The sequence below is a fragment of the Cimex lectularius genome, unplaced genomic scaffold (genome assembly GCF_000648675.2).
Source record: "Cimex lectularius strain Harlan isolate CLEC.00 unplaced genomic scaffold, Clec_2.1 scaffold3, whole genome shotgun sequence".
NCBI lineage: Eukaryota > Metazoa > Arthropoda > Insecta > Hemiptera > Cimicidae > Cimex > Cimex lectularius.
In genome coordinates this window covers 2,737,191-2,751,808 of record NW_019392688.1, presented here as the reverse complement: position 1 = coordinate 2,751,808, position 14,618 = coordinate 2,737,191, and the positions used below count along the sequence as shown (strand labels likewise).

General features: G+C 34.2%; 1 protein-coding gene across 3 annotated transcripts in view; it reads right to left on the bottom strand.

Moving 5' to 3' along the window:
- Window positions 1-1,981: 1,981 nt before the first annotated feature.
- LOC106662281 (venom metalloproteinase 3) overlaps window positions 1,982-14,618 on the bottom strand; it is a 31,785-nt gene continuing 19,148 nt past the window's right edge. The window contains exons 7-17 of one of the 3 annotated variants that reach the window (XM_014386262.2): window positions 13,285-13,432; window positions 10,907-11,163; window positions 10,702-10,844; window positions 6,986-7,038; window positions 5,858-5,984; window positions 5,638-5,802; window positions 3,466-3,592; window positions 3,300-3,404; window positions 3,122-3,237; window positions 2,941-3,026; window positions 1,982-2,262 (exon numbers count right to left, since the gene is read on the bottom strand). In XM_014386262.2, the coding sequence (XP_014241748.1) occupies window positions 2,144-2,262; window positions 2,941-3,026; window positions 3,122-3,237; window positions 3,300-3,404; window positions 3,466-3,592; window positions 5,638-5,802; window positions 5,858-5,984; window positions 6,986-7,038; window positions 10,702-10,844; window positions 10,907-11,163; window positions 13,285-13,432 (1,446 nt within the window). In that variant the 3' untranslated portion in view covers window positions 1,982-2,143. Of the gene's footprint in view, window positions 2,263-2,940; window positions 3,027-3,121; window positions 3,238-3,299; window positions 3,405-3,465; window positions 3,593-5,637; window positions 5,803-5,857; window positions 5,985-6,694; window positions 6,751-6,985; window positions 7,039-10,701; window positions 10,845-10,906; window positions 11,164-13,284; window positions 13,433-14,618 lie in introns of all 3 variants that reach the window. The other 2 variants (XM_014386261.2, XM_014386264.2) reach the window with 2 other exon arrangements.

The window sequence follows — 14,618 nt, the reverse complement described above, 5'->3', positions numbered from 1 at the left end:
TCAATAAATTAATTGCATTGTCATTCAGAGGAAAGCAATAAAAGTGCACAAAAGTTGGAGATCAAGGGCCACATCTGTGATCAGCACTAAGTGAGAATGAACAACGCTAAACAATGATAATGTAAACGGATGGATCAAAAATAATAATGAATTATTTAAATGAGAAAAAAATGACCACCCCCTCAAAAAAATGTAGACCAATTAGATAAAAATAAAATATTAAAAACCAATAAAAACCTAATTTAATGTGATCTCTTTTTCTCTGTTTTTCTCTATCTCTCTATCTCTGACCGATGTCACATGGCTTTCTGATTGATGAAAAGGTGTGGCCGGACAGAAATTCCTCTTTCTCAATCAATAGAATAACATCTCAATACCCAGCATTCTCCTTTTTCCTCCACGAAAACGAAATTGTCCTTAAATACGCTCAATAAATTTACCGATAAACTATCTCATAACTCGAAAAGAAAGATGAAAAAGCGACGACGACAACGACGATTTGATAATTTATCTTTAATAAAATATTTTTTATAAAGCCAAATCGAAGAAGAAAAACTTTGTTAATATAAAAGTTTGTTTATATAAATTATATGTACATATTTGTATAGTAAAGTAGGGTAAGGAAATTTGAATCTTTTAAAAGGATATGTACTATAAAATCTCGTACGGAAAAATACTGCATGCTGTTGCTGAAAAAAGTTAAACTTTTATTTTTAATCCATAAAAAATAGTTAAGGTTAATTAATTTGTTTTTTTCCATTTTGGCATTTGAAATACTTCTGGTTAAATTAAATCAGTCAAAATTTATTAACTTTTAATTAAATTGATTCTGGCAAATCTACTAAATAACCAATTAAATTATTAATAAAAAAAATAATGCTTATCAGCACGTCCTACCTTATAAAAATAACCCCAAAAAATGGTGTCATTTAAAAAATTGACAGAAAAATTAAAACATATTCCTTTCTGCAATTAAAATATTAAAAATCAAATAAAACTTTGTAAAAAATTGTCCATAACATGAAATCGATTCATACAAATGAAAAATAAAAGAACATCGCCTGATTGTGGTAATGGACTTCAATACCCTCTGAAGACTTATCCAACAAGGAGAAAGTTAATTTTTTGTTAACTTTCAACTCCTTCGTTAAAACAAAAAGTAGTTAAATGTGTACGTTTGTTTAAATCTCTTAAAGATTAGAGGTTAGAAAATAAAATCAAACCTTCCATAATAACGCTTCGATGAGGTTTTTTTCATCTGGGATTAAGTGTGAAACAAATGATTGATAACCATCAGCGATAAAAGAATATTTCTTGAAAATGCTATGTATTTCGATCTCCCAACTTCATTTTCGAAAGTTATATTAAATATAGTCGACGAGTTCATCTCTTGCAAGCCATAAAAATTTCATAAAATTCTGCTTTTAAAATATATTGGTTTAACGCAGATTTAGGCCTAAATCTTCCTTCTAAAACAAAACAAACGAACAAAAAATTTTACTGAATTTAAAAAATATCAAAAATATTAAACAATATCTAATTGCCCACGACGTAAGTAATTTGAGATGAATAGATAATGGAACAATATAATCCCATAATTTCTGTGTTGTTTTTACTTTTTTTCAGGTTTCTGGACAAATGAAGTACGACGAATCTAAACGAAGAAAATTGTAATTATTTTTCATAATTTTAATGAATATCGGGTAAAAAATATGTCGAAAAATTGTTTTGACATATATTTAAAAAAAGACACAAAAAAATCACAAATTCAACACACTTTTTTAAAGACAGAAAATAAAACATAAAACTTATTTACACACAGTACTTTTATAAATATATACATATACAAAATGCATATATGTATAAAATTATATAAATGGTTTTAAGAGATTTATATATTATATACTGTTCCTATTTATAATATAATTAAATATAATTTTAAATAATTTTTCTTTTTAATTTTTTTTATTTTCTTTAAAAATTGTTTATATTTTATTTTATTTTATACTATATATATTTTCTTTATATATATTATATACAGCCTATGTATACAGAGGACGTTTTGAGGAATCACGTTTTTTGCTTTTGTTTTGTAGTTTTTATACAGATTGATCACTTAGTGCTTATGGTTAATCTGCTACTTTCAGCAGCTCCTTGAGGACATGCAGCATGTCTTTTTGAAATAGGACGTGCCGCAGTATATCCCAGAGTATTTAGCAAATAGTGCTCTGCAGATCTCTGATGTGTCCTCACAAGGTTCGCCTGAAAAGAATTACAATAATATTAATTCTTACCTGGCATAGGTTCATTTTTTTCATTGTATTATATGAAATATTGTTAAATTGATGGAAACAGACTGGTTTGATCAGATAAATGATGAGACAATACACATCAGGATGAGATTAAAATAGAGTAATTGTTCATCAGTAAAGGATGATGAAGAGAATGTCAGTAAAATCGTGAATTCCCTGCACATTTCGATGTTTGTCAAGATAAATGATGTAAACTACATGCTTAAGAAAACTGTTTTATCAGCTGAAAGCCCCAGCTCCTGATTCATATGAAAATATTCAGAAGTAAAAATGAAACCATTGGGTTTCTTAAACTACATAGACAGCAATGGTTAGATTATCATTATTATTGTTAGATAATTGTACCATACAAGATTATAATTTCCATAGATAAGAAAAAACAATGATTTTATGACAGGACGATAAATGATGGTTAAATCCTGAAGTTGAAAATAATATTAAAAAGTTCAAGAGAAAACGAATTGATCGTCTATTCCGATGAAAGTCGGAAAATTGAAATAAATGGATGGCGATTTAATTTGGAAATTGAAAGATGTTATATTTCAAGACAGTATGGTATCAATCAGATGATTGATGATAAATTGATCGACATCAATCCAAGGGCGCCCGAGCTTTTCTCTTGACTCACCCCCTGAACTATCTGTCTTCCCACTTGCAACTGGGCGTTTGGAGCCCTCGATTTGACGCATTGGCGTCTGTGTTGGTGTGAAATAGCTAAAAAACAGAACATTTGTAAATTTTTGAAAAAAAAATGGGAACGGGACGCTTGATTATTTATTGGATAGTCGTTTTTATCTTGAAACCATTACCTCGATGTCAAATTGAACTCCAGGGGCTGGGTACGCCTCAAATAGGATACAGTGTGCTGGGAATAGTCGGGTATTATGTTCTCGTGTTCTTGTATGCACCTCCCGTTATTGCAAGTCTGTAATAATAAAAAAAAGATTGGTATTATATTATCCTTAGTACTGTCATCATTTCCTTTACCTGTCCATCACCGCACGAAGATCCTTCAGCGGCGGGCCTGTAGGCGACGCAGTATCCGGAACCCGAATCGAAGCAGAAAAGCTGGGCGCAGACCCTCTCGTCTTTCTGTAAAATTAATAACAAATTTGAACAAAGTCGTAAATCCACTGGAATGAGGGGTGCTTACAAAGCAGGCGGATGTTCCCCTGTCCCTCCTGCATTGGGCGTCCAGTGATAAAAGCTTTCCTGGAAGCACTCTCGGAAGTGATTCGTCCTCATGAGGGGAATTAAATAGACACGTAGCAGTCTCGCCACTAAACACATTATAATTTTTATATCAAGAAATCCACTAGTTAAAAGTATTTTTCTTAATTAAAACCTCATTATACAGATTTTTTCGACAGCGTGTTCATTAGTGAAAACGTTTTAGTCAAGTTCCAAGTAAATTTAACATTTGCATAAATTATACGGTAACAGCGTCCCGTTTCTACTAATGCGAGATATTATAATGTCTATACGACACGAGTGGATGATAAATATTGGCCCAGCGTAGATCATTAAGCATTGTTTATCTTACTTGTTTTCCATGAAGTATCTGGGCTGTTTTAGTCTGACAGACGTTTTTCGGCATTCCGCCAAAATGATTAGTCACTGTTCTTTTGTTAGTTTTGTCCTTTGGAGTCTACAAACTCCAGCACGATGTTGAATGTTTTGAGTTTTAGACCTGGATAGCTATGTCATTTTTTTCCATAATTATAAAGACAACATTTTCGTTCTTTCTTGTATATCTTAAATCATTCTTTGATAAAAAAAAAAAAGCACTAAAGAAAGGGTGTTATGCTAGGAAAACGTTATAATTCCCTGTTGAAAGTGCACTTTCCATGGTGCTGATTACCCATTCAGGACGGTCGGCGTGATATCGAGCTATTCGTTCTCCAAGTGAGCTACTGAGAGCGTGGTAATGCCTTCATCCCTACCTCTATGCAGGTACTGAGGGCGTGATATCGCGCTAAAAGTCATTATTTTTAACTGAGAAATTTAAAAAACAAAACCATTGTTTACCGTTTTAAGCAACACATTGCTTCTTAGAACTTAGTCTAAAAGTGAAGAGACTAGAGCGCGATATCACGTTCGCAGTACTTGAGCCGAGGTAGGGGTGAACGTGATGGCACTCTCAGTATCTCACAGGGTAGCAAAAAAGGAAGAGACCTATAGATGTTAGGTCTCAGTAGATCGTAAAAAGAATGTTATTTTAATGGGGTTTGATAAAAATTGAAGGGGTGAACAACTGGAAGTTTTCCCGATACTCCTGATCAACCCTCTTTGTCATGTTAGGCGAGTTTCATCATTTCGCAATCGTTATCGGTCTGTGTGTTTTTTGTCAGTTATGTATTTTTATAAGTTACACCCCCAAACCCTTGCCCAATGTTTGAAGGGTTTGTTTGAAGATTGGATTGCCCTCGTTCTTTGCCGCCCTCTCACCGACAACTGGGTCATTTTTTCTCTAACGCACATATATCTTTACTCATTCTTAACTTTCTTAAATCACAATTCATAGATAAATTTGTTAAAAAAAAAAATTAAAATTATTTGGTTGAAGTACACTTTCAAGTATGGACTAAGGGTAATGCCATCCCGAGAAAAACGGTTATTTTGTGCGGTTTGAGGAGTAGACTGGAAGACACTTTGGCATATCATCTTGATCTGGCACAACGATTTTTCAGGGGTACATCTTGGATGTTGATACCTGATAAAAGAAAACGCCTGACGCTTCTACCACGAGCTATGGTTTCGTCCGTACGGTGGATCTTCAGAACGGAGACATTCCAATAGTGGCATTTAAAATTGGTTTAGAATTAAGACTATAGATTTAGATCAAGAGAGTTAGATATGCCGGGGGCTTTTTTCGAGTCTCTGACTTGTAGAATTTAAAAAAATTGGATTGTAACTTAAACAGAACACCCTACAGCGAAACAACCACACACTCCCATTTCAACAGACAGGTTTACAAGAACAGAGGCCCATCTGACTTAATAGGTAATTTCACACGCTTCGGACATTCAACCGTAGGGAGACCCGTCGTTCCATATTTACATTCTTATTGCTCGTATGCGGTCTCTTTGTTACAAGGTGACAATTACTACTGCAGTCTGAGTGCAATGACCGTTCGTCTCATGTGAAAGGAGGATTTTCAATACTGCCGATCCACCGGATGAGCTTGTCTATGTAACACGCAGAACTATTGAAGGTGGAGAAATGTAAAATAGCGAAATCAGAAACGATAGGTAGTTTGGTAGATAGCAGAAATGGGCGATTATATTGTATTATAAATGGCCAAAACTGTGCTTTATCGACTCACTTCAAAAAATGATGGAAGCTTGAGATACTGCATGGCGACCACCTGAATCCTTTCTCGGTGTGTCTCAGATCTGACATGATGTAGCCGTCTTCCCACCGGCAGGATTCAGCTCCAGGTCCACCGAGGTAGGTCGGAGGCGGGGATCCATCGTGTACAGCGCCGAGTCTGAAACAGTATTTTTTTTTAACTTCTTAGTGCTTTGTCAATTAAAGAAACTTACAGATGGCCGACTTCGTGCGCCGCCACGATGATCCCGGAAAAGCCTCCGGTGTCTTCGATGATCGCGACGCTGTTCACCTTTTCAAGTCTTTTGTTCACGACGCAAGCTCCACCCACGTAGGCGAATCCTAAGAAGGGAAAGGAAAAAAGAAAAGGGGAAAAAAAAATAAAACAAATTAGCCATCAAATTTTTGAAAACGGTCAAATTATGATATAAGAAAAAATAAACAAGGTGCGATTCTTGTTTTCATGTTCGTTCATTTGCTAAACAGTTCAAAAATCGCACCCGGATGATTTTTTTTTTTGTACAATGTATATTATTTACAGAAGAATATAAAAGCAGATCTGTACATATGTAATTGAAATGCCAGTGATCGTTAATTGATTATTCCAGCGTTAGTTCATATTCGAAATGACGGAAGAGAAGAATGTAAATGAGAGGATGCAAAATTAGTCAGAGAGAGCAAGAAAGCCAGAGTCATGCTATTAGAAAGAGACGTTTCACAGCGGTTTAGTCATCATTTAGTATCATTATTTAGTAAAAGAAGTTTTAAGCAGTTTTTCTGAGCCATTTTAATTGCATTTTGCTTGATTTTAGTTTTTAGAGGGGGGGATTCTTACCTCGACAGATCTGGAACGAGTGTGAGCGATAGAGAAAAAAATTAAAAAAAGATTATTTGTCGTGAAAAAAATTAACACAGAAATGGCGAAATTTTAATAAACACTGAGAAAAATAGATAAAGAATTTTTGTGAATGTTTGGAAACTGAAATATTGAATTTGACGAGTTATTTTTTTTAACAAATATATTTGCTAGTTTTAGTCTTCAATCTGTTTACCTGCAGTTCCTCTATTGCACGACTCATTCGGAAACTGCCTTCTACACATGTCCAATCTGGAAAATTGCTATTTATAGAACAAGGCAAAATCAAAATATACAAATATATACAAGAAGAGAGGGGTGAATTGATTCTGTACACAATTATATGGTATTAATCTATGGAATATTAAATAGCGCAGCGGTTATTTTCCATTGTCCAGAGGCAGATATCCAATTATTTCCAAAACCCAAAAAACGTGTTGATCTTTTTGGATTTTCATTCCAGATTTGTTTTCTTTTTATTTCTTACCCGCGGTTCCTTTCGTGCATCTACCTCCTTTTCGACGCCGGCACATGTCATATCTAGAAGAAGACAATTTTAAAGAAACAGCATTACGCTATGAAGTCGGTAGAAAAAATATAAACCCTGTAAAAAAAAGCACATCGCCTAGAAATCCGTTATATACATGTACTTTCAATCTGGCAGTAAAAGTCACTAAGTATCATTTCTGTTTCAATTACACAAAAAAATTGGAACACCAAAAAATAGAGAATTTTGATAGAATACTTTTAAAAAAATTACGTTTAAAAGTTAATTTTATTTTTAAAAAGTTATGCACAAATAGACATTTAATTGTTTAAACTTTATTTGAGTTCATAAGAATTTTGTCTACCTTACTACCACATTTTCAATATTATTTTGTTCACTATATTCAATATATAGAAAAATGTCAGGTTTTTGTATGTTCGTAATAAAATATAAATGATTCTTGAATAGTTTAACTGTTTAAATAGAAATAAATTACCATTAGACATTTGCCATACAGCTAAACTTAAGTGCATCAGAATCATAAGTAATGCAGTCGTAAAGCAATAGAACATCATAGAGACAGCATTTATGCTTTAGTTGCTTAATAATGATTCATTTTAAGAACATCGATCCTTGAATGATGCGATCATGATGAGGTAAAAAGAACGATCCGTTTATTCTTGCATCGCTGGTTTGATCTGAACACGTACGTCGCCATACGTATTTTGTCTGTGTGTTGTTCATCATTTTTATAAGGTTTTTTGTTTAATTCATTTATTTCTATCTACAACTTTATATATATTATATACAACCAGCAGATTGGGTAATTTGTGTTTGTGGCATTACGGGCGTTATAGAGAAAGCTAGCTATTGGCAGCCGCTCTGGATTAATGAAATGATATTAATCATTTAAGAGGTTTCTTATCTTAAGGGGGAGAAACAATTAGTCTTAAAATTTTGGATTGAAAACTTTGTAATCTTTGAATATACTTGGCTGCTGGCGCCAGCCATCTCATTTTTAAATACACTTTGTTTTGGATTATTGTAATCCCTAATCCTACACCCACGCTCCTTGCAAACCCAGTCCTGTTCTACTCCTACGAAAGAAAGTGTCCTTACGCCTCTCTTTAATCTCGTATGTTTCTCTCCTTTATTAATTTAAAAAGATTCAAAATAACGCGAATCTCCGAAAAACCCTCTGTGCTGCTGCATCGATCTCTTCCACCTGAATTCATCGGATATTCTGCGACGAAGTCAGAGGAATCGGGCCCGAGCTCCCTACACTTCGTGCAGCCGGTATCTGAAGGAAGGTGTTAAGTCCCCTATGAATTTCTCCCTTATTTTATTTTAATTTAGATTTTTCTTAAATTTATTTTATTAATGTTTCATTTTTTTATTTTTTTTTTCTTACACGGCATTGGCCGTAAAATTGGCCGATCCATATACTTGGCACCTGTACATCCAGATAGGTTTGAGTGATGTGTATGTCGAAAGTTTTGATTTTAATGGTAATTTTGATTGTCGGTTGAGTAGGTAATAAAACATTTTAAATCGTTTGTTCAGTGTCTGTTTTGTTAATCGTGTGGATTCCAAGTTAGTCTTCTATCAAATGTAAGTCCTAAAAAGTTAACTTTATCGGATTGAGGAACAGGTTCATTGGATAAGTATGTCTTGGGTAAGTGTAAGTCTCACGACAGAGCGTAAAGGTGATATGTTGTGACTTTGAGGGATTAAACTTTATTTTCCAAAGATTGCTCTATTTTTCAATTGTTTTGTAACATGAGTGAAGCTTGTGTAGAAGAGAGGTCGCTTTCTCCCAAAAACTTTGTGTCACTCATCTGTAAGATCGTGTTCGTTTAAGGTACTAACCTCAAAATCTTGATGTTCTTATGTTATAGAAAAAAAATTTTGTTTTCAAAGCCGTTTTACACTACGTGTCAACGAGTCTATATAACCAACTGTCTTTTTAAAAGGTATCGACACAAAGACCACTAAAAATCTAACTTCAAACGAATGCATTTTTGCTTCAGTTCCAAATTAATGGAATAATTTTTAAGAAGCAAACGTTAAATGGAGAAATTAAATCAGATGCTGGATGGGCTGTCACGGCCCACGACCTAACTACAGGTTCATACTGCGCATAACACGTTGTAACTCCAAAGCATAAATAGACCGAAAATCTGAATGATCTGAGACGACCAAACTGCAGTGTCATCACCCCGCAAAACTTGAGGTCATTGGTTGGTCCTACTGTTATTAGTACAGTTGTATCCTTTTCTAAGGTGTCGACCCTCAGACATTACATGACCCATCGAACTATCGAGGTTCATCATCCTGAAGACCAAGACTTCAGTAGTTAATCTTCGTGGTTTTTTTGCTTTGTGGCTCGACAGTTTTGTGATTTTATAAGATGTCTACCTTAAATAATCGGACCAAGTGATCTGAGACGACTAAACTACGGGATCATCTACCGCATAGCAAGAGGTCGCTGGTTGGTTTTTGAGTTATTTTGACAAACTCTTCGAAGTGTCGACTCTCAGAAGTAGGCATTAAACCAAAGACCTGAATGATTTTAGACGACCTAATTACACGTAAATACCCCGCACATGTCACTAGAAATCCGCAGTCGAATGCTTTTGGTCAAATTTGTCCTTGTAAAAACGTTTCTGCCCATAGAAAGCGGGCATAAAACGGTCCAAAGGCTGGGATTGTATGAGACGAACAAACTACAGGCTCACAATCAGTTCTTGGGTGATGCTTATTCTACATAGAGTTTATCTAGACGAGCACGAAAGTTAATCTATGATCAGAAACAAGTTTGTTTTACTAGTAAAAGAGAAATATATGTAAAAAATGGTTTACTACTTGACACAAGCTAGATGGCTACTAATTCTTCTGATTAATGATGTCTAAGAAGTAAAAGAGGCTTAAGTTTACCGCTAATAAAGTTGATAAATATTAAAAATCTGTATTTCGGTTCATCCTGGCCTGTCCTCGCAGTGGTCTACCTGCGAGGTTTTTTGCCAATTGTGTCCCTTTATAAGGCACCCAGACCAGCTAGGCCTGGGTCCATTTGATGATGACCAATTAAACGAAGACTGTAATGTCTGATAATCGGGAAAAACAACCAGCCAGTAAACTACTAGTTTGATAAAAATGTGGATATCATAATGAAAATATTGTGAAGAAGACAGGAATTTATTAACAAACAGACAATATAATATTCAGATCCACTCGATGTTTTCTTATCAACCCAGCATTTTTTTTTTACACAGCCTTACTTTACCTATGATCAAATATGCACTTACATGTATAAATAGTACTGGATATCTGCTTTATTTTTTAAACAATATTTTATTAAGGTAAATTTCGAATAATGGCCGTTGGCCAGTATAACTCGGCATGCCATGAGGTAACCTAAATGATTGCATGATAAATCGATTTTCTTTTAACCGTGATCTCTGATCAAATATTTATCTTTATATGCTGTTCTTAATTCAACAGCCCATTGTTAAATTAGGTTAGTTTTATTTTTTAAATTGTATGCCTTATCGTGATTATTGTCTGGACAAAAGTGTTTCTAATGTGTTCATATTTTTAGGTTTATGAGTACTACCTGCCAAACAAAATTGTAGTGCATTATAAATGATTTATAATGATCTAATATATAAAATAGGGATCGTGGTATAAATATGTGAGTGTATAATCATACTGACTTAGTTATGGCCACTGCGATGTCATAGACGGGTAGACGTCTCTCTCTGAAAAGGTACTTTCCCATGTCGGTAAGGGCTGCTGCGCTGTCAATCGCGTCCCTGCCGACCCTGTTCCTCTCCAGGTAGGGCGTCGCGTCACGACCCTATTAAACGAAAGATCAAAACTGTGATGATGATTTTATCGGATCTTTTTGGATACACTCACCCTTGATATGATGATGCCGGCGATTGATATCCTGACTTTGGGCCCTTTGAGTAGTTTGTACCTGAGATCGACACCGTTCCAGAACGAGATGAAGTACCTTTTGATCTGGACGTTGTCACCGGCGTGGAGCCGGTAACCGTCGTAGTCGACAATGACCAGGATCTCCGGGTATATGACGAAGGGCGCCTCGCGCTTCGAGCGAATCGAACGTTTCCGCCTTATTGGACTCAGTGGGATATCTCCTGGTTCCATTAACGCTAAAAATAAATAAATCACAACATTTATTTTTCATTTTACTCTAATATTTAGGAATAGTAATCAAAAATAATCAAAGACTTTACATAAATCCAAAGCTAAGAAGGCATCTATAGCTTACTTTTGACAAACAAAACTCCTTATTTTAATATTCCCAAAAATATAAAAATTCGGTATTTTTAATGTTCACTGGAATTTTGTACTGCCGTGTAAATACTAAATATATAAATATTTTTTGGGTTTATACCAGTGTTTCCCAACCTTTTTTGTCTCATGTCCCACTTAGACTTTTTTAATTTCCTTCTGTCCCATTCCTCAACATAATCTATAATGTTAAAATATTCACTGAATAAAGTTAAAGATTATTGGGAAAATCACTATACAATAATTGATAGAACACAATATATTTTAAAACTCAGAAAACGATGCTAGAAGAATATGAGAGTTAATAAATTATTCGATCTAGAATTCATTTTATGATGTTATTCAATTTTTAAAATAAGTTATACTCCTTTAACGCACCAATCTAAAGAGATTGCGATCAAACGTGATCAGATCGTATCAGTAAGAATCAATCTTTAATTTTTTTTTTTTAAATAGCGGTTGTTGAAGGACGCTAAAAAGTTTATTGGAACATGACACCTGAGATTCAAGTAGTCCTTTTAAAAAGGGCATCTGGTAAAATACTTGACTTTTAGCACTTTAACAGGTGCATCGTTGAACAATATTTGCTTGGCAGTAATTAAACATAAAATAGTAAATTTCAGTGAAATTCGTAATAAAACTTTATTTTCTTCAAAAGAAAAAAAACTCCCATTGATTTGGTTGAAATTCCCAAATTTAACAAAATATCAGATAGAATGCAGTTCTGCTCGAAATTTATTCCATTCTATTTATTTTCCTTCCTGATCAATGAGTTATATTAGTCAGCATTAATATTCTTTCATGTGAAATATTGCTATCCAAATATGTTCAGTAGGTTCAGTAGTAAAATCATCACTTGCATTGATCTGGATTTCCAAATTAAATAGGTTTATTATGCGGCTCAGCATCATAAATTTCATTTAACATTGAAATTATTATAGAAAAAGGTACGGAATATAAATTTCACATTATTGTTTGTACATAAAAATCGAAACGCCACATTTTATTTTCAATTCTCTTCTCTATAGGTTTGGAGTACACTGTAGAGGTGTTGCTATGCAAAAGCCAACATTGGGAAGAAATTCAATTAATTAAGGTTTTTAGTTGAAATAAAAAAGTCAGTGTCACGAGCGGGATTCGAACCCACGACCTTCGGCTTGATACGCCGCTCCTCTACGACTTGAGCTATCGTGACCACGTGAAGGTCGTGGCAATCCCGCTCGTGCCACTAACTTTTTCATTTCAACCAAAAACCTTACATAAAAAGATTAATTAATTGAAAGAAGTAATTTGGTCAATAGGCCACTAAATATTAATGAATTATTAAGATTTTAGTTTTAAGTTTTTTCCATTTCATAAAAACGCGAATATCTCTTATCTATCTGCATATTAATATTAATGCTAAATTTACCCAGATGTAAAGAAAACATTCGTTTGTTATTATCCTAGAATTAGGTCTTTTAAAAACTAAATTAATCTAACTTGACAATTTAATATACATCATTTATCTGGATTTTAATAAAATATACTGCATTATGAAAAAGCGAGGCTTTACAAAGATTTTAACAAAAATAAATTTAAATTATTGAAGCGATGACGATAAGCCTTACTTGAAACACCGTTCTACTGACAGTAATTATTACGGGATATTGAAAGCGTGAAATGCTTGAGGATTGGAATAGCCCGAAATCCGACAAATAATTTCAGCAATTTCATGGCGAACAGATACTGCTATATTCTATATAACTGCTATATTCGATGATTGTTGAACTAAATGACGAATCGGCAAAAAACGTGATTAAAAATCTAAACAAGTTATTTTCGAAATTGCTCCCCGCTAAAACTCAAATTGCTCCCCTGTGGGGTGTAGGCCCCACGTTGGGAAACACTCGTTTATTCCATTAACATTTTAATGATTTAATTATTTTAATAATATCGGGAAAAACCCATTTAAAAGAGTATTTCGTTAAGATGGTTACCGTAATCAGAAAATGGCCCGTTCTGATCGGTTTTCCTTTTGAAGATGACGTGGCTTTTAAGTCCATCGCTGTTCACATCGTTGCTGATTTTCTCTCTGATCCTCTTTGGTAAAGGTCTTAGTACGAGCTCGTGTCCAATCGTTCCCTCCTGTAATCCAGCAATTATATACGTTTTACAACTAATCCCAACCTAAGAATTTGCTTGGTGTTTGAAACGAATATAATCCTTTGAAGAATTGCTGTTCTAATTTTCGAACTTCTAATTTAAAACACCAATTATTATTATCAAAGCTCCTATTTTCCAACTTTCAGCCTTTATACTTCTGGTTGTCTTGTAATCATCAATATATTCGTTATTTTAGAATTTTTCCCTCTACTATCTTTGGCAGACGGAAGATACAGGAAAAAATGTAGGTGACGGAAGTACGAATTAACAACATAGGGAAACGTACTGGTATTTCTATAAGTTTTATGTTATAACAATACCGATTAATTCCCTTGATTATACACACTGACCCAATATTACTTTATAGTTTGGTTTTCCATGGTTTCCAAACATTGTGTACAGAAAAATATCGTTGTTTTTAGTCACATTGTTAGTCAGACATGTTTCAGCGGAGGTTTTTGGAAACCATACCTTAAAAAAGCCACAACTGATACTATGAATCACAAGCAACCACTGAAAATAGCCAGAACTTTTTCTGCTATTACTGACAATCAAATTATAGGTTCATCACTCTGGAACAAGAAGTCAATGATTTTGTCTTTGTGTTATTTTGGCAACTGAGTCTTTTCACAAGACCCTAAGAAGCAGACATTAAATGAACCGAAGAACATGATTATCTCAGACCCAATTCGATGGTTTGTTTGTGTATAATTAGGAAAGCTGTATCATTTTATGTGGTATCGATTCTAGTAAGTACATTAAATCATTAAATGTACCAAAGACTAGAATGATTTAAACGTCCAAGCTGATTAACCAAAAAAACTCAATGTATGGTATGTGTGTTATTAGGACAGCTGTGTCCTTTTATAAGGTCTCATAAGCAAGCATTAAATGGACCAAAGACTAGAATGAACTGAAACGTCCAAGCTAGTTTATAACTCCACAGAACAAGATGTCAGTGGATGTTCTGAGTGTTAGTAGAACAGCTGTGTCCTTTTTTAAGGCCCTCATGAGCAAGTATTAAATGGACCAAAGACCCGGACGATATGAGACGATCAAACTACAGGTTCATCATTCCACAGAAAAAGAAGTGATAGGTCTTCGTGTTATTTTGACAAAGGTGCCGACTGTAAGAGTAGACATTCAGTGACTGGGGACTCTCCTAAAC